Raw genomic sequence first — 19397 nt, 5'->3', positions numbered from 1 at the left:
CCATCCTCTGTAGAAACTGCCATGTACTTATCCATCAGTTGCCACACCGTGCTGACTAGCTCCTTTAAAGTTAAGCATCAGAATACAACAGACAAGCAACAAAATATGATAATATCCACTGGAGAAACAAAGTCAACTTGCTAAGACAAACCTACAGCCAGTACCTTTGGTCCTGCAGCAGAAATTATAATCTGGCCAGGGGCTTGAATCCAGGGCTCTCCATCAACTTGAACTGGAATTGGCTTTAGGAGTGTTACACGAAAATATGAGCCTTGGGCTATGCGGATTCCTGATCGAAAACCACCTTGGACTTGACCCTGTTAGGAAGTAAAAGCCAGGATATCAATCACCCCAATAAACAAGAAGCACAAATATTAGCTATATTTAAACTGAGTGGATAAAATTTTATTCTCACCTGACATTCTAAGTTTCAAGTAAAAGAACTGCTTAGGCAAAATCTGCATAGGATGCCTTTACTGACACAGCATTAATTATTTAAGTTAGTGCGTGAACTCAGATACCCCTGCAGGCTGCTAGAGGCAAAATAACTTACACAGTGAAGTCATTTGTACACTCAGGTTAGCCAAGGAGCATGCACTCACAAAGATCTTGTTTGCTTTTACTTTCCCCCTCCATAACGTAGTAAACACATTTTCAAAACACCTAACTATACACACAGACTTTGGCACATGTGAAACTCAAAAGTCTAAAAGCACTTTATCGAACAGGGAGCGAGAGTTTTGCCAAACTCAACTCCATATACTTATATATATACTTAACTACATATACTCAACTACAACTAACAGCTGAGTGTTAACTGTAAGAAGTGAAGCAAAGTGAACTTTGCTGCTACACATTCTCTTGGGGAATGTGTACAGACACCAAACATGGGGGTAAAAACCTTAAGAGAAGATCACAAAACCAGAGCATGGGTTTGTTAACGTTTATATTCCAAAGCAACGGGTATAATCCTTGTTGCTTCTAACTTCACAAAAATGTTAAGGATCTCTACCAAACCACTACTTCTAACAGAATGCTTTATATTTGTCTTCCTTAAAAGATCTAAATTACAAAACGGTAAAGTTGGCCACCACCAAACATCGAGCTGCACAAACAAATTTAAGCACCCACCTTTCCATTTTTGGTGGTTGTATGGATTAGTTGTCTCTAGTTACCTGACCACATACACTTTTTCAGCAGCAGATTTCTTAAGATAGTGAAAGAAATATGAAGAAAAGACAAAAATAACCCACCATCCCACAGGACTGCATTGCTAATAGCAGGCCATTGTAAAAATACGTAATACATGGAAGAATTAAAGTTGCACAAATTGAGTCATATTCTTTGCAGAACTGGCATACCATCTGCTTCACGTAGCATTTGGATCAAGAGCAGCTAGCATCAGATTCTGAGAGACAGGTGTTGGAAAGCCTGTGGCAGATAATTATAAAGCCAGCTGTCTAGAAGGAATCTCTGCCCTGATTGTGATGAGGTATGACAAAGATTTTTCACAAATACATTAAGTGAAGAGTAGTATTATTAAAAGAAAATACTAAAAGAAAATCTTGTTTTCATCCCATGAACCGCTTGGTTTTGACACCATGATACCTGTTAGGAGAAAGCTAGTGCATTCCATAATACATATATATATTTGCATTTCATATATATGTATACATGTATGTTTCTGGCCTCGGTTCAAAGCCTACTTAAGTCATTAAGCATTTCCCCATGCACTTTTAAGAAGCTCTTCACACTCCTATTACTTCTTCTTACCCAACCACAGGCTCCTTCAGTTTCCACTCCATCTGCTGTAGTCTGGCACCTAAAAATGGACCTTCAGGGCAGGCCAATAAACAGGCAACGAGAGGGCACTGCACTCCATGAACAGGCATACCAGCTGCAGCTAAACTCCCGACATCTGAATGCTTTGCTTATAGACAGCTGACGCTGCCCATGAATTCTTTTTATGATCTATAACCATTTCTGCGTGACACAACAAGTACCTGAATAAACAATGGCATAACCTTAACATAGATGCATACTTTTTAGGACTACGCACTTGCAATGCACTGTTTGTTACAAAAACAAACCAGTCTGAGAAAATGTATGTTTCCTCTGTTCTTACTGGGACACCAACTTACCATGTGAACGACGCCAGTCACACCAACAACTTCCAGCAGGCCGTCATCAATGCGTGGTTTCTCAAAGCGGTTATCACTCTCAGACCCCCAGAGATCGGCTCCGGACCCCCAGCTGCGTAGAGAGCACACCACAGCGACCACCCATGGACCTGCTGTCTGCCACAGAGCACCCTGGCCGCTACCCTGCTAGGGGTGGCTGGTTCGCCAGACTTCAAAAGCTAGACACTCTGCTCCCCACCAGCTGGAGGGGACAACACAGCTTTCCTGCACTGTAAAAGCAGGAAGTGTTTTCCTAAAATTTGGAAGACTTCTGACCGGATCTTTTAGGAGTGAAAGAAGGACTGAAGTAAGTAGATTCCATTTGAAAGAAAAAGAGTAGGTAGGAAGAAAGCAACTCCAAAGAGTTCTAGTTTGCTGTGAAATACAGGTTACAGCTACACTAACCCTTAACCTCCAAGACTTAAGAACTTAACATAGATCTTACTGGTCTTGACAATATTCATGGAAGCTACTGAGGAGAAACTAAAGCTCAAACAAGTATCAAGTTTTTATTCTTGTACCTGGCCAAACTCACTTGTAGTTAAGCAGGTATTCCTGGACTGCAATCTTCTGAAATGCTTCTGACAACTTAACACCATGTTGCTTCTTGTGCAGTATTGACCCTCCCTACTCAAATGACTGGCTTATTGTTTTAGTGCATTGACTGCTCAGTACTAATCGTGATCTTGTCTTCACCATTCTCATGTGCAACGTATACTTGTCTGTATGTGCATGTGTACATGTATATATATGTATTTGAGTAAAAAGTTGAAACACTTTCAGACTAAAATGGAAAGAGATACAGGTAGTTTGAGATAGGAGTGTACTTGAAAAAAAAATAGTATGGCAGCACTAATTACCTGCTGGGTTTGTGCAAACAAAAAACCTGCCTCTACCAACAGCACATCTAAGGAAGCCAGACTTCCTGCAGTTTTGCCTTCCTTTCTTCCACAGCAGTAACTCTAGCTCCCTGCAGGTGTCAGGGCAGCCCCCACAACGCGGCGAAAGGTACCCAAACTGGGGGTTTTCCACAGCTAGCTGGGGTAGCACCACCACCTCCACATATACTGACCAGCTGGCTGTAGGACCTGCACGGTGTTTGACAGTCAAATCCTGGCTGTCCTTCACTGCAGCAACTGCTTAGGCACCTGGTCTCTAGCATGCCAGAAAGGGTGTAAAAGCTGATCATCTTTGATCCTTCTACAAGTCACGGTGAAATCCGGTGGACCATTCAAACAGTTTGGGGGAGGGGGAAAATGGTAGTGGACAGAAGCCACAGGCCTACAACCATGCCTAAAAAGTAATGTTTTACCAGAAAACTGCTCCAAAATAAGTCTGAAGACCTTTGGTGAGGAAATAATTCCAAATTACTGTTAGGACACAGAAGAAATAGCAAATGGACGGGGGTTTGCACTGGGAAAACAAGATAGTACCACCTTTATGTGGCATGAGATTGTGAGTTTCAAAGGATCAGAAAAACGATGTCAAAATGGTATTGAGAGCTAGCTCCTTCGGCACAGTTGCAAAGCCAGCAAGTCAGGCAATAATCAAAAACATGCAGTAACAACAAACTATTAATCTAGACCATTTAACATTTTGTCTAACCATTTGACATTTGATGCTCAAATATCAAGCAGCATTTCCACACATACAGCCAGACAAGGATCCACACAGGATCCTTCCTCTCCTTTTTACCTGGGTATATTAATAAAAATGAGTCCTTCTATACTTGGTAACTCCACCTCGTGCTGGTCGACTTGAAGCTTTATGTCTTTGTGAAGATTTCTGGTATGACTTATCTTCTGCAGCCCAACTTTCACGTAAACTCCTTTGTTGTGAAACCTAGGAAGACAAGCATCCTGTAACTCAACGGTAAGGCCCAGCATAGCACTCTTCCTTGTACATATACCAGTATTGTCCTCTAGCAGTTATGTTTAAAGAGCTTTTCAATTAAAATCCTCTCCAAATTCTTCTAGCTTTCCTGCAGAAACAAGGCATAAGCCATGAACTGCTACTTTATATAACTTTTACTTAAGGGATGATTTGTGCTGTTGAGGCATGTGGAGATCTGTGAAATTTTATTACAGAAAAATCACCCCTTCTTAAAGTGTTGCCTGAATGCAATGCCTCTTTGAAATGTAAACTGGGCTGGAAAATTGTATTTTTAATTAGGACCTGGAGGTCTTCATGAAACATTTTAAAATATTTTCTCATGCTACGCTAGAATAATTAAGGCACAAAAACCTTTGCAAATCTTTGCTTTACATATCGCTAATTCATTTGAAATATCCTCAGCTGTAGAAACTTAAAACACACTTAGTAATGTTAACCTGTGACTGAGCTCTTCACATCTCTAATTTTAGAGTAAAAAAGATGAGGAAGAGTTTATGGCATCCCTAGAAATGTCAAAATATTTTAAGAGTAACATAAGCAAATGTTAGTTACACACAGTGTTTTCTTCTATAATGGAAACCTTTGGATACACGGCCTTCAGGGCAACCTTAAAATAAAAAGCATAAATTTCCATTATTTGACCCTACTAGCACATGGGTGTCATTGGAATCCAACTCTGCAAAATCTCTCTAGCATTATGTCTAAATGCTGTAGACATTCAACGGGGGGAGACAGCCAGTTTAGCATGGGGGTTATAGCCAACTCTTCAGACAGAGACTGTTCAGTTCTTTTGAATTACTACATTGGGAATGATTAGTCCTACATGGTAACAGTTTTAAACAACACCGAATTAAAGGTACCTGATGTAACACCATTTAACATATGCTTAACATACGCTTCTACTCCAGGCAAGACAGTAAGATGTGTGTATGCTAAGACAGGTTTTGCCTGATTTGGATACAACTGAAAAACAACGGAATATCAGTAGGAAACACAATACTTTAAATATCCCCAGGAAGTATTAATCCTTGTTGCATGAAGAAGGAAGCCTGCAGAAACTGAAAGAATATGACACAGTGCCATAACTGCAGAGACAGTCCTGAATTACATGACTTTTAAGAAACACTTAGGGACCACTGAGGTCCACAGGATCCAGAGACATGGAATACAGCACCCCATGAGGCACAACAAAGGTAAATCTGTCAGAGATTAAATCCTATCACTCCATTCCATTTATGTATCTTATGAGGACATTGAGACCAAATAAGAATGAACAAACTGATTTCAGTAACGTTACCACACCAATTCCTACCCAATGGTTTTGAAGGTGACAAAGATTTTATGATTAAAATGGCCAGCCAAGCTTGGAAGGGTGATCTTTGCACATCCACCGCTAGAATCACCACCCTTCTTTGCACACTACATGTGGGACATGATTTGGGGAGAAAGTGCCAGTGGAAGTTGTCAGTCTACTGCTAGTGGTAGCCAATACCATACTAGCTTGCCCACCTGCGTAGAAAGAATAAGCATCTCCTAAAGCAAACCCTTGGCTACATACATTTTGCAGGCAATAGTTTCACCACAGTTAATTAGCAAGGCAGGAAGGAGGAAGTTGTCCTTGGAGCAGTCTCCGACACCTTATTTGTGCTGAAGAAAACCAAGGTTTGTAGTGGGTGAGACCCAAATTGCTGTAAATGACACTGATGGGGATGAGAGAGGAGGACAGGGCGTTACATGCAGCTAATCCATCCCCATGGAGCCAGTGAGTCTTTGCATCAGCTTGGCTGCAACACTTGCATCATTATGTCATCCCAAAACTATTTGGAAGGCTTTCTAGAGAAGAGATATGAAAGTAACATCCTACTGCTCAGATGAGTCTGGGGATTTGACCTACACAGCTGAGGAATCACCTTTTGGTTTGTTTTTCTACAAAAGATGCACTACAAGTATAGCCAATATTCATACTACCTGATGCCCCACTGGCTACACCCATAAAGCTACAAACACCCTTCCTCAGGGACATTCAGAAGGCTGGACTAATTCTTCAGTTTAGCAAACTGAACATCTCAGAATAAAGTTAAAAGGTGATCCTATATAGGACCAGTTTCATGGGTTACAAAAGTAAACGAGTGTTTTTTAAGTATTGCATCCTGTATTTATCCTTGATAGAGCGAATTGAAAAACAGCCTTTGCTCTTAAAAAGTCCCATGAACAAGTCTCCATAGACTCAGGGAGACAACACAGCACCAACTTACGCTGTTAGTTTAATCATCTCTGTGGTTGTTGCCCAAGCAGCAAGCACCTCCGGTGGCCAGAGGAAGCAAGACCATCAGTAACTGCTTTCCAAGCTTTCATGAAAACAAAATGAAGAACCCAGTCGTCAAGAGTCATGAAGAAATGAAGTGAGAATGCGGAAAGCCAGAATTCTCAGAGCTCTTGACAACTGCTGCACACCCAGAAAGGTAGGTTTGGGGAACTCTTTTTTTAAAGGTGATGGATATGAAATCTGTGTGCCAGACCTTTTTAAGTGAACTGCAGTTTCCCCATGAGCACTAATAAACAGCTAGGCAACATCTCTCAGAAACAAACCTCTCAGAACTGCAGCACACACCATGGAAAGCTATCAAGCAAAACAAAATGACTGCCTTTTACCTAGTCCTGCAATTCAACAAGTCCACCACTGGGTGGGAACCACCACTGCAAACGCTAAAAGCTCTGACCGATAACTAGCGGCTGTTTGGGTGCTTTTATTAGGGTGATCTTACTGACTGGGACAGAACTTTACCAGGTTCACATACAGAGGACCTAAGATGGAAAAAAAAATTAGACAGACAATAGCCGTTGTAGAATTTTAATCCCCACAACCGACAAATCAAACAACCAATACTTTCAAGCCTTCCCCCCACCAAGAGAGAGAACAGTTCTGTATCTTTGTAAAACTCTAAACTTGCATTAAATCATGCAGAATATTCTCTCTGCCTAACCTTACATCCAGGAGACTGCCTGTCACAGCAGTCTCCTGCCAATTTTGAATGGCACAAACAAGATGTGCTGTCTTCTGTAATAGGCAACCCTAAAGACTGCTCCAGTATCCCATGGGAATGGCGGAATGAAGACAGATGCCCTGATCCTTAAGCTGTGAAAAAAGGATGTGAAAAAACATCACATAGCTTGGCACTCAACAACATAAAAACCATGACTACCACAGCATACACTATTTCTACTGCCCTGCAATGCAAGTTCAGCACTAAATTTCCTGCAGGGAAGACACCACTGCACTGTGAGCTACTAGCCAAAGATAAGGAGTCCCGAGTGTGTAAAGAGACTCTAGAGCGTGAGGCCGGAGAGCACACAGCTTTCAGGACACACTTAAGGTCTTGATTCAGAAGAGCACTCAAGCCCATTTTTCTCCCAAGGACTACCTGCAATTTCTGTTGCCACAACCTGAAACTTCCTGTTCTGCACTCAAGAGCAGCCAGTTCACATGCCAGCAGCTGTTGCATCTGGCACTAAGTAGCCACCCTTCTTAGTTAATTTACTGAAAATAATTTTAAAAGATGCTAATCTTGCTGGCGAGAGCATGCATTTGCATATCCTGGGAAAGGGTGAAGTCAGCAATTTTAACAATCATCATCACAGGCAGTGAAAGGCAACAATCATGTGTCAGTACTGTTAGCCTGCATGAGCTGTTTGTCTCCTGCGAAACTGTACCTGAGTATCAATTCATTATTTCATGTTTCTTTTTAAGATCTTGAATCACAGAAATACACAGCCCTTCGGATTTACAAAAGAAAAAAAAAATCATCTCTTCTCTTCCACATGCCCTTCAAGACACACTGCTTGCACAGTGTCCAAATACACATGTAAAAGGTCTGCAAGAATGGTAGCAAATCATCGCCCACTGCACTGCTGCACACTGTGAACTGAGATAAAGATTCAAGGGATGAAAAGCACACAGGACAATAAAAGCCAAAGTATAACCCTTCAATACAGTGGCAATAAGGACACATCTTCTAAAGTGCTGCAGCTTTGCAAAGTCAGAGTAGTATACTTTAAAAGAAGAATGAACGTAAGTCTTATATTATATTAATTGCACAAGTAAATCTAGAACAGTTTTATACACTAGAACAGGCACTGCTATACGCAAACTTATTGCCCGATTTTACTGCTGTCCTGATTTCGGCTGGGATAGAGGGAATTTTCTTCCTACTAGCTGGTATAGTGCTGTGTTTTGGATTTTAGTATGAGAATAATATTGATAACATGCTGATGTTTTGGCCGTTGCTAAGTGATGTTCACACTGGTCAAGGACTTTTCAGCTTCCCATGCTCTGCCAGGCGCACAAGAAGCTGGGAGGGGGCACAGCCAGGACAGTTGATCCAAACTGGCCAAAGGGCTATTCCATACCATATGGCGTCATGCTCAGTATATAAATGGGGGGAAGTTGGCTGGGGGGCAGCGATCGCTGTTTGGGGACTGGCTGGGTGTTGGTTGGCGGGTGGTGAGCGGTTGTATCACTGTTTTTTTCCCCTTGGGTTTTGTTCCTCTCTTGCTCTCTTGTTTTCCTTCTCATTACTTTTTTGTTGTTGTTGTTGTTCCAATTATTAAACTGTCTTTATCTCAACCCACGAGTCTTCTTACTTTTGCTCTTCCAATTCTCTCCCTCATCCCACCGGGGGGGAGGGTGAGCAAGCGGCTGGGTGGTACTTAATTGCCGACTGGGGCTAAACCACAACTACCTATGATGTTTTTAATCCAGTGGATTGAAAATGCAAACCAGTGCATAATAGTAACTTATGTACCACAAACAATATCCTGTATTATTCCATTTTTAAGAAAAAAATATAAGCAATGCCTGTAATGATAGACAGAACACTGCAAGACAGGTGGGATTACACATCATTACACTCATAACGCATCAGAGAATATTTTTAATAGTTAGGATTTGAGTACTGCATAGTTGTAACTGGCTGTAACCGAGAGACAATTTAGAAGACATTTACTCACAAACATAAGGGAAAGCAGACAAAAACAGTTTCTACAAGGAATTACTGCTTAACTGTGAAATGTGATTTCTTTTTCTCATCAGTCTCAGTGATTATGGGAGAAGAAAAAGTACTATTATTGATTGATCTGCATACCAGAAAGGAGGAAGGTGTCTCCACACCTTTTTAATCACACAGTCTCACTTGAGATACAGAGATTTTTTTTATCCTTATTACCAGCACACAGGTGCTACCACAGCACTAAGCAAGGGTGGGAAAGGTACAAAGAAGTTCTGAACAGTGTGTTTATTGCTCATGTAGCAGCACTGCCCTCCCTCCTGCTAAAGGCTTTGAATAAGGGATATTTCCACTACCTCAAAATTTCACTTAACTCAACATGGCAGTTACTGGCAAATACGTATACTGAATAATAATGACAAGGCTTCCAAAAACTCCTGTGGTTTTTGGAAAAAACTTACTCTCTTGGTAAAAGGGAAAAAAAAAAACCCTGAAAAAAAACCCCAGGGAAAAAAAAACCACAAACCACCCCCCTGAATTCTGTGTCTATGAGTTCCTGGCTAACTTAATTCCTCCCAGTGCCAGCTCTGCCTCAAGCAATACTGTTTGTGGATACCTGTAGCATTTCAAGATTATCAGCCATAGTGTAAGTTGGAAGTTATGCAATACCACAGAGTTTGCCCTTCACCCCTGGTTTCCCCAGGATTACCTGCTATTAAATTTCCCTGGTTCTTCTTCTCTAGCATGATGAAAGTCCAAGCTCAACTCTGCATCAATGCCAAGACCACAGTAATTGTTCATCTGTACAATCTGACAAAAAAATTTGTATTATTTTCTCCTTACGTTTATAAATGAAGAGGTTCCAAAGTTTTTCAACAAAAGCAAGCTTTGCAGATGATCCTTCCAAGTCACTTGCATCTTGACAGATTCTGGAAAAGATTTTCCAGAAACACTGCACTAAAAATAAAGCTGTACGGACAATTGTTGACATCTGTAGTCATTATTTCCAAAGTATCAGAAACTTCAAAATTTAATCTTAGTTGCAAGTAACAAGCATAATAAGACAGAAATAAAAACAAATGCAGAAATAAAACCAACCCAATTTCTCAAAGAGATTCTATGCAATAACTACACAAGTTGCTGAACACTAATGCCACTATTATTTTGGCATCAGCCATGGATTTATCATGACATCACTGGGAAGATGCTCTTCCTTACTTTGGAAGGTGACCAGCTTATGCCAGATGAATGAAGAACTTCACTTCACCTATTCAGCTGCATTTTAATTAGCTCCCTATATGCCAATCTCAAGTTTCTAAAGATTTCAACCATTTCTGCAATTAATTCTTCCTTTGCATGCCAGTTCATTCCATAGCTCTTCTATCCTACTCCTTGACTCTCCCACCCTTCACCTTTAAAAAGCAGATTAGGCACTTAGGGCAAATCAACCCCTGTCTCCACCAAGTGAAAAATAGCTGGAACCTGAGCGACTTAAATCTTCCAACTGACACATAATGCCTAGGGTTTTCCAGCAACTGGACTAAAATCTTAGACAATTGCTATCTTATTACAATTTCCTACTTTATTTTTGCCACTCCCTTGTCTAATTTCTTTGTTTTGTCTGACGGTAAACATAACAGAGCTTTCAGCTTCATGGAAAGCTCTGAAGTCACCATCTACAATCAACATCTTTTATTCTAAACAGAAACAAGTAAAACGAACCAAGGGACAGGGACTTTCACTCCAAAAAAATAAAACAGATGTCAAAATAAAACAGATGCCACAGACATGCAATCATGTATATTGCATATACGTATGTATATACGTATGCCTGTATATAGACACATAAGATGCCAGAAGGATTTACTTCCTGTATACGCTAGCAACTCATAGTCATTTTTTAAACTGTTAAAGCAAAGATGAGAGTACTTTTTTTTTGGATGGGGGTTGTTTTTTGGCCAACACTCCAGTTTCACTAGTGTTCTGGAAAGTGTTTGGTGTTCCTTCAAAAAGCTTCTCTTATTTGAGAGATAAATTTCTTTCCAACTGAAGCAAACAGGTATGCCATTGTCACTTAAATTTTTTCATTAATTGTCTTATCAGACACTTTTTGCCAAACAGCTATGAAGTGTGTTCTGCAGCCAACCAGTCCTACCAAAACTGAAGCACTATATCCAGATGTAGGCTGTGTTTGCTAAGGAATAGCTCAGTAAGGCCCAAGCTCAAAGATAGGTGAGCAATAAAAGATTAAACTATGTTAATATCTATCTTCTTTGTGATTTTTGCTAGAACAACAGTTCCTAAGAATCAAACCCAAATGGTGCTCAGCTCACCTTTGGAGGCTCAGGTTCTGCAACACCATTCTCTGCGCCTTCAGCTGGCTCTTCTGCATCCAAAAGGATAGTCCAGCGATCCATAAGAACGTCGTCCGCCTCATCCACAGAAACCAAAATCGAGTAGGGGTCCTCTCCACTGTAGCCAGCTCCCCAGCGCAAAACCCTCCCTAAGTCATTACCTGGGCAACAATGAAGAACCCCAAAATATGACTGCATTTTGTAAGTTACCTAAAAGCATCAAAAAGTGCATCAGCCCTGTTCTACAAATCAAATTGCATCAAGGTGCTCCAAACAAGTCACGGAACTAGTTAGATTGGACTGAAAAGTTAACAAGCAGAAAAAAATATCTAAGCATTGTTGTGGTTGCACATGTGCTCAGTATCACATACTGATATGCTGTCTCATCTGAAAAGTTTTCACAAAAAGTGATAGAAAAACCTGTTATGGAGTTGAGAAGTCAGGGAGCCACTGAGTTCACTGGTTTACAGCAAGGGCTGATGCACCTGTGGTTGTCAGGGGGATAATATTTTACCCTCACCAACTCCTGCCCACTCAGACACACCCATATCAACACCCCTGCTGCTCATTTTTCCTTCAGAAAGCTTAACTGATATTTCCTTAAAAAGCTGATCTTCCACTTGCTCTCCAACACTGGCCAGAACTGAATCATGGCATCTAAACTGCAAAACTGTTTGTCAGATGGATAAATAAGGATAAACCTTCTGGAGGACTTCTGCCCTCAGAAGAATCGTGTTCGCTGTGATTCTCACCTGTTCCTAAAGGCAAGATGGCAACTGAGGGCTCTGAGCACACCAGCTTGTGCCTGATCTCCTCCAGTGCACCAAGGACCCAGCCAACAGTGCCGTCTCCTCCGCACACAAGCACTCGGAAGGAGGGGACTTCAGAGAAGGTGTGAAACCTCCATTGAGAAACAAAGCAAAAGGGAAAAGAAATGTTAAAATGTAGTACAGGAAAAGTAAAGCCTCTTAATATGCTATTTAAGATAACACATTAATACTGGATTTCCCCCCCCCCATCTTTACCATCAGTTTCCACATCAACTTCAACAAAGTGAATGGAAAAATAGGAACTTTTAGATAAAGCTGTTTAAAAAGAGTGAAAACCACATTCTTCTAAGATTCTTCACAGCTAGAATTAAACTGTTAATCACTTCCTTTTCCACCAAAGACACAGAGATCTAACTATTCATAATTTCAATGTGAACATCTGTAACTCTCTAAATTGTAGTTGTTGATTAGTGGTGGATTTTTTTTTTTACTTAGTCATAGGACTCATAGTACATCTTCTTCTTCATAGTACTATTTTCCTGGTCAGTCTTACCTTTTGTGGCTTTTCATCCTACATACTGAGATATCCTGCAAAGGAATTTTTATTTCCCATTGCACAAGAAGAAATGAACAAGTGGAAGCATTTTGCCATAGAGCTACAGAAGGATTCCATGGGCAAAACAAAATGAGTGAATTACTGAAGTTGTAGCTTGAACTGCATTAGAAAGACAACAGAATTATACAGTTCTGACAAAAATCTTAGTTTGTGCAGCTTGTTTTTCTTGCCTCCGGCATAAGCTGTGTTTCTCCCATGAAAGCTTTTGTTTTGAACAGCTTGTCATGACAGTTCTTTGTTAAAGCAGTGCTGAAGGAATGAGGCTACTCTGGGTAGGCTACAACCATCACTTTCAGTTTTATGAAGCTGGTAACAAAGTGGTGTTGATTACATCAAGTAATTGGTCCCTGCCTCCCTACAAGAACCTAGGTTCTGTTCCTTGTATTTAGAAATGTTGCAGCTGGGATCAGGCAGGCCCTGTTAATTCTGCAATTGTGGCCAAGTTTCAAGAGTCAAGATAGAAAATTTTATTATACTTTCCTTTTAGTTCCCATGAACTATCAGAGGAAATAAAAGCAAAAATGAACCCTCGTTGGGCAATGTGACATGTCTCTTTCCATGCCCATTCGATTATAAAATCTTTTTATTTTTAATAATACATCTGTGTTATTGTAAAGTGCATATGACTTTCCCAGGACTGGACTCCATTACTTGACACAAGCATATACATCAGGAACTACTCTATTCTCTTTCCTTTAGAGAACCTCAAAGTTTAAATCTGTTTTCACAGTGAGAACCAGACAGGAGGAGTGATCCACTGCTCTGGTCTTCAGGCACAGAACAGAAGCAATTTAGATCTTTCTAACAAGTGAATCTGATCCATCCTTTCAAAAAATAACAAAACAACATAAATTAAAAAAAAATTAAAATATGACAACTTACCCAGGCAGTGGGCCACCATTGGTAAGTTCAAAGACCTGATGTGGGTTTAGCAGCTTTCTAAAACTGTACAGCAGATCCCGACCTTTAAGACCACCACTTTTTGGATTCACAAATACAAGAAGTGGGCAGCAGTTCTGTGGTATCTTGGAGGCCTGAAAGAAGATAAGAAGGATTAGCCAAAACCATGACTAGGCAGGAAAATTACTACTGCATCTCAGCAGTATTTCCTGATGCTTCCTTGATGCTTAGTAAAAAAAATCCAGATTCGATAAACAAAAAGATTCAATGACCAGACAACAGACAGGTTAGCTGCTGATCTTGTTTTTCTGGGAACGGAAGTTTCCTTAACCCACCCCAACTACACAGTTGAGCCTAACGTTAAAAACAAAAGGCACTGTAAGTAGTCCTTCCTACACTTCCTAAACAGCCTGTGCCAAAGAATAGTGTGAGGGATACAGTATCTTCCAGAGTCACGTACAATTCAAACACCTTCCTTGCAAAGAGAGAACTTCTCCCAAAAACAATTGAAACATTTGTCTTAAGTTTTGTGGTCGTCTTAGAATACATGTTAATTTACAAAGACAAACCATTTCAAAATGAGGGTGTTCGGGGCAGACACTGGCATGGCCCTCCCCATGAAATAAGAGGCTGGAAGCATCTTTTAAAAATAAGTATTTAAAATTTTTTATCAGGAGGATTTGGTGCCAGTATCTTACGATCCTGAGATCTCTACTGAAGCTGCTGCTGCTGACAGGGCTCTCAAAGCACAGCTGTGCTATGGGGGAGCCTGGTACCCATCCAGAAACCACTCCAAAGGAAGCCACTGCACATGGCAGGGCAGGATTTCCCAGGGTACTCCACGGACTGCGCGGGAACCTGCAGCCTCACCGGAGGGCAAAACTTCCAGCCACCAGAAGCACCCCCTTGGGACTAGTTTTCAGCCAGCCAGACCATAAATCATTCTGTAAAACTTTGTAAATGGCTTTAGAAAGATCAGAAAATGACAGCGCACCTTTCATCAGTCCTGCCACAGGGCTGTGGGGCAGGTACGCAGCAGAAAAGTCCATTGGGCAATTCAACGAGAGCACTTCAAAACAGAAATGTTTGCCACAGTCCCTAAGTTGTGGTAATTTGTATTTACAAATTGGACAGCATTCAGGGAACAGCAATTTGTCATGCAGCTGACAGGATGGATTCAGGGAACAGAACAACAGTGCTAAATATAAGTCAATTTAACAAGAATGATTCAGGAGGCAGTGAGGCAGCAGCATGACTGCAGCGTGCAAACATGCAGAGAAATACCAACAGCTACAGAGGGGAGGAGACAGCACCCAGAGAGCCTGTCAGCTGCTGTCCATGAGCGACCACCAGCGAGCATGAACTAAGGCGAAGAATGGAGAATTCAGGACAAATTAATGAGTAACTTTGTGGGGAAGCAATCTGGAGTCTGATGTTGAGATACCCCAGACCATTGTCTACCTGTGAGCTGATCCGGATGCTTAAAAACAAACAATTGTTTGGGGCTTCCCAGTATTTGAGAGATTTCCTCAAATTCTGCTTTCCTAAGAGAGCTGGGTGCTAATCCTCTGCAAGTCACACCCTGCCAGACATGTCAAGATACTGGCAAACACATAAAAATCCTTCTCCTCTGTGTCACCACCTGCATGAGAAATGCCCTCTGCCATCCAGCGTGACTTGCAAGCACAAGCAGAAAACACACTGGGAAGAGGAACACTAAGCAGGTAAGAAGGTTGGTGGAGCAGGCACACACTTCTCCTCTTGCCCCTTCCCTCCTCATTCTTTAGCTTCCACCAGAGACAGTTTGAAAATATCTATGTTTTCTCCAAAAAAATTTAGCCAAACAAGGGCTATTTTGGCTGACCAAGAGCCAGAAGAGCCTCAAAATTTTGTTTTGGGGAGGGTTTCACTGCTGGCAGAACAACTAGGCTGGTGAGACAGAGCCTGCAAAGCTGTCCACATAGCTTTCTCCAGAGGAGCCACCTTCATGCTATACTGTGATGACTGCTAGGTCAAAACACCTCTCGCCTCCATATTCAGGCCTTATTGGAAAAGGGGAAGCAATTATTCAAAGCATGCCCAACACACAACAAGGGTAATATATTTATTTCTGTGAAGTACACGGAAAGGATATTTGTAGCCAGCAAAGGAAGTCTAAGGAAAACAATGCATGCCACTGTCACATAAAAGGAAGGACTTCTTGAGTTGTAAGGTCAAGAGCTCAAGGATCCACACATCCCAACAAGAGAAGTGGATTTCCTCCCTTCAAGCCATCACAGGCATTAATAAAAATAGTAAGCAGAGCTCTGGCTTTTCTAGAAGTAAAGTCCTTCTCATTACTCCATCAGTTCCTGCACCATCACCTGCCATATTCCATTATGAACAGTCCTTTGAACATCCCACAAGCAATGAAAGGCAGAGCAGCTCTGAAAGGAAACGCCACGTCCCATGGGGTAACAGGGCAAACTGTTCCCTTCCTGCACTCCTTGTTCCAGCTTCTACTCTGCCCTACCTTCCCACCTGACCACTTCCCATTTCTTCCTCTTCAAAGCTTTTTTACTACCTAAATTTCATCTCCAGTCATTTCAACTTTCTGAACAATACAGGCTATCTGAAACCTCAGGATTGGTCCAACGCCTGGAAACTTCTGGGGTTTAAAAAAAAGGGGGTAAGGGGGTAATAGAAAGAAAAAACATTCAGTTCTGCAGCTCAAAGTAAACAAAAACTCTTTCAAAAAAGAATGAGAGAAAAGAAACCAGCCCAACATTCAAGTCAAACAAATACCTTACTTGAATGTGGACAAGAACATTTGATTACCTTCTCTTCTTCAGGAAATCAGTTTCTAAAAATACTGGTTTTGGACATTTAGAAGTGACATGCTGAACACATGTTTTATATTACTTGCTTTTACAGGCAAGTTCTAATGCACTGGGTTTAAAAGCAAGTAACTAACTCACAAGGAACTTCAGGGAATCGCAATGATTTTTGAGATGTGGTAAGCTCCAAGGCATTCAAAAGCACAGCTGTGTCTTGGAAAATCTTCTGACATCCTACCCAAGTAAATACATATTGTTGCAAATATGTATTTACAGTTTCTATAAAACTGCCATCTAAATTTCCTAATTGTCAAGTGCAAATATTGTACCAAAAAAAAAAAAAAAGAAACATTTACCCTGAATGCTACTAAGACTCACAAGCAGCTGCAGAGAATGCCTGGAGCTAACGAAGTATCTGTATGTAGTGTAAACTGAGCAGTCCTACCACTCAAAACCATCTTTGTTCAAATATCTTTTAATATAAGTCCCTAACTATACCTATTTAGGACTAAATGCACCTATGTAGAATAAACAGAAGTATTCTAGAAAGCGCTTAGCCTCACAGTTAACTTGCTCCCCATCATCACTCTTTGTTAAACTTAAAGGAGTCAGAAACACTGCTAAATCCCTCGATAAAGGCCAGCTTCTAAGAAAACAATTATTTTTCAGTCAGGGTTAAAAACTCTATGACAGTTTGTACAGCAGAGCTGCTGCATTGCTTTCTGAAAAGTATGCACTCCGTTACAACTACAACCACAAGGGCAGCACTCTCATGCTGCAGAATTTTTTTTAATCCCTTAATAAAGACCCAGTGGGGATGTACAAACGAGTTTGTTACCGGGCAGAAGGGGATGTGTGACTCACAGCCTGAGGACTCCCTTCCCCCTTTAGCTCTGGCTTCAGTGCTCTGCTTGAGGAGTGAAATCTGCAGAGGGGTTTTGTGTTGGCTGGCTTTCAGGAGGAATTTATTGCTTGTTTCTTAGAGACAGCTGAAGGAGGCCCTGTGATTTAGACACTCTGACAGTCACTGTGAATTGCTTAATTTGTCAGGATTAGCACAATGCGGCTTCAGGCTGGGGCAAGATACTTATTATCCACACTAATCCCCTTTCTGTGGAGTGGACTGTGTAATCACAGCTCAGGATGAAGCAGAACATGGCGTTCTGTGCCACAGGCCTGCCAGCACAACAACCACAGCGCATCTTCCAGGGTGGTGGGCGGTCTCCAGGAACTGCAGATATCTCTAAGTGACAAATAAAATTCAACATTTGCAAGCGGGCTGTCTGCAGCACCTCCCACGTACCAGGACTCACGACGTCCCAAGCACAAACTTCCTCCACCCTGGCCAGAAAGGAGTCATTGCATCTGATGAGGAATGATGTGCAAGGTGTCTCAGTGCAACTGGAGCAGCAGCTGGGTCAACACAGGAGGAGCTCGAGCCTTTTCTTTACTTTTTGGGGCATTGCGGCAGTGGAAGAAGGGTGGAAAGCCACCTTTCATGGTGTTTTGGCTAAGAGAGTCATTAAACTATCATGCTTTTAAGTTGGACACGTTTGTGTGACGAATTAGTGGAATGAAAGAAATGGAAAGTTTCACCCATTTGGGAAACTCCCACACCTTTTTCTACTACTCTTAAGAAACCTAAATACCATATGTCAAAGGGCACTCCACTGGTAAGTGGCATTCATGATAAAGCCACAAAAACTTGTCACCTTCGTGCCGATATTGGCCTCATACAACTCTTTGCTGACATTCTTGTTTGCCAGTACTGCAAAAGGAGTTCTGCTAAATTAGCTTTCAATTCAAAGATTCAGCCCTGCAATCTCTTTCACCTTGACATGCTACCAAAGAGTGATACCAAACTGCCCCTGCAGGTCCTTACAAACAGCAGCTAAACAGCTTTGTAAGAGACTGTATTTTTTTCAAGCTCCAATTAAGAGAGTATTTTCATTTATTTGAATATTGTGAAATGAAAAAGTGTTTGGTTAAATTCTTAAAGGCCCAAGATCATGAAACAGCAGAACAGATCAACACATCTGATCACACTAATTGCTTGACTTTCTAATAAGCAGTTAGTGCAAACTGATTCTGCATTCAAACTTTTCAGTAATGATAATAAGAGGATGAATTGCTTCTGGCAGACCTGACCATGCCAGACTAGAACTGGGCCTCCTCCTTAGAAGGTGTATCAGACACAGAGTAAGTGAAAGTCACCTTGGTAAAACGAAGGACTAGCAACCTGCTAACAACCAATTTACTTCTGTGCTTTTATCAACTTTTAAGAAGAGTTGTTTTGTTTGTTTTTTTATTTAAGTTGCAATTTGGAAAAATAATTCATTAACCAAAACACTGTGCCCTTTGCTTTGTCACCCATTCTTCTTCGAGACTACACATTAGCCCTTGATTCCCAATTTCTCTGTATTTCACCCACAAGAGGAATGTCAAACACAGCATAAATTTAATATTGTGCTCAGTTCCTGTATAAGTATTTCCTGGTGCTATATTTAAACGGTCACATATATAAACTATAAACAAAGGCTAATAGCATCATAGGATAAAAGGATAATTTAGGTTGAAAAGTACCTCAGGAGGTCATCTAGTCCAACTGCTACTCAAAGTAGGGTCAACAATCACTCATTAGTTTACCCTGGGTAATTAGTGAATGGCGTAAGCTGGGTGGCCAAAGCACATATGAACAACACTTGAAATATTCTGGAGATTAACTCTTGGCTCATTTCAGTGAGATGACCAAATATTAACAATACACTCTGAAACGGAAACAAAATGGATGTGCACATGTACAGGCCCCTCTCCTTCTTAGATATTAGAAACTCATCCATAGCAGTCCCCTAAACTGGAGTTTCT

The 19397-nt window shown here is 41.1% G+C and overlaps 1 protein-coding gene across 1 annotated transcript in view; it reads right to left on the bottom strand.

Moving 5' to 3' along the window:
* The window catches only part of DGKQ (diacylglycerol kinase theta), a 102772-nt gene that overhangs the window by 8868 nt on the left and 74507 nt on the right, over window positions 1-19397 (bottom strand). Inside the window, exons 16-22 of the mRNA XM_072860536.1 lie at window positions 13699-13850; window positions 12183-12331; window positions 11410-11591; window positions 9786-9886; window positions 3876-4022; window positions 2142-2253; window positions 165-317 (exon numbers count right to left, since the gene is read on the bottom strand). Of these exons, the coding sequence (XP_072716637.1) occupies window positions 165-317; window positions 2142-2253; window positions 3876-4022; window positions 9786-9886; window positions 11410-11591; window positions 12183-12331; window positions 13699-13850 (996 nt within the window). The remainder of the gene's footprint in view (window positions 1-164; window positions 318-2141; window positions 2254-3875; window positions 4023-9785; window positions 9887-11409; window positions 11592-12182; window positions 12332-13698; window positions 13851-19397) is intronic.

Source organism: Ciconia boyciana, chromosome 4 (assembly GCF_034638445.1).
Source record: "Ciconia boyciana chromosome 4, ASM3463844v1, whole genome shotgun sequence".
NCBI lineage: Eukaryota > Metazoa > Chordata > Aves > Ciconiiformes > Ciconiidae > Ciconia > Ciconia boyciana.
Note: the sequence above shows the minus strand (reverse complement) of the source record. Positions and strands in the feature narration are given on the sequence as shown.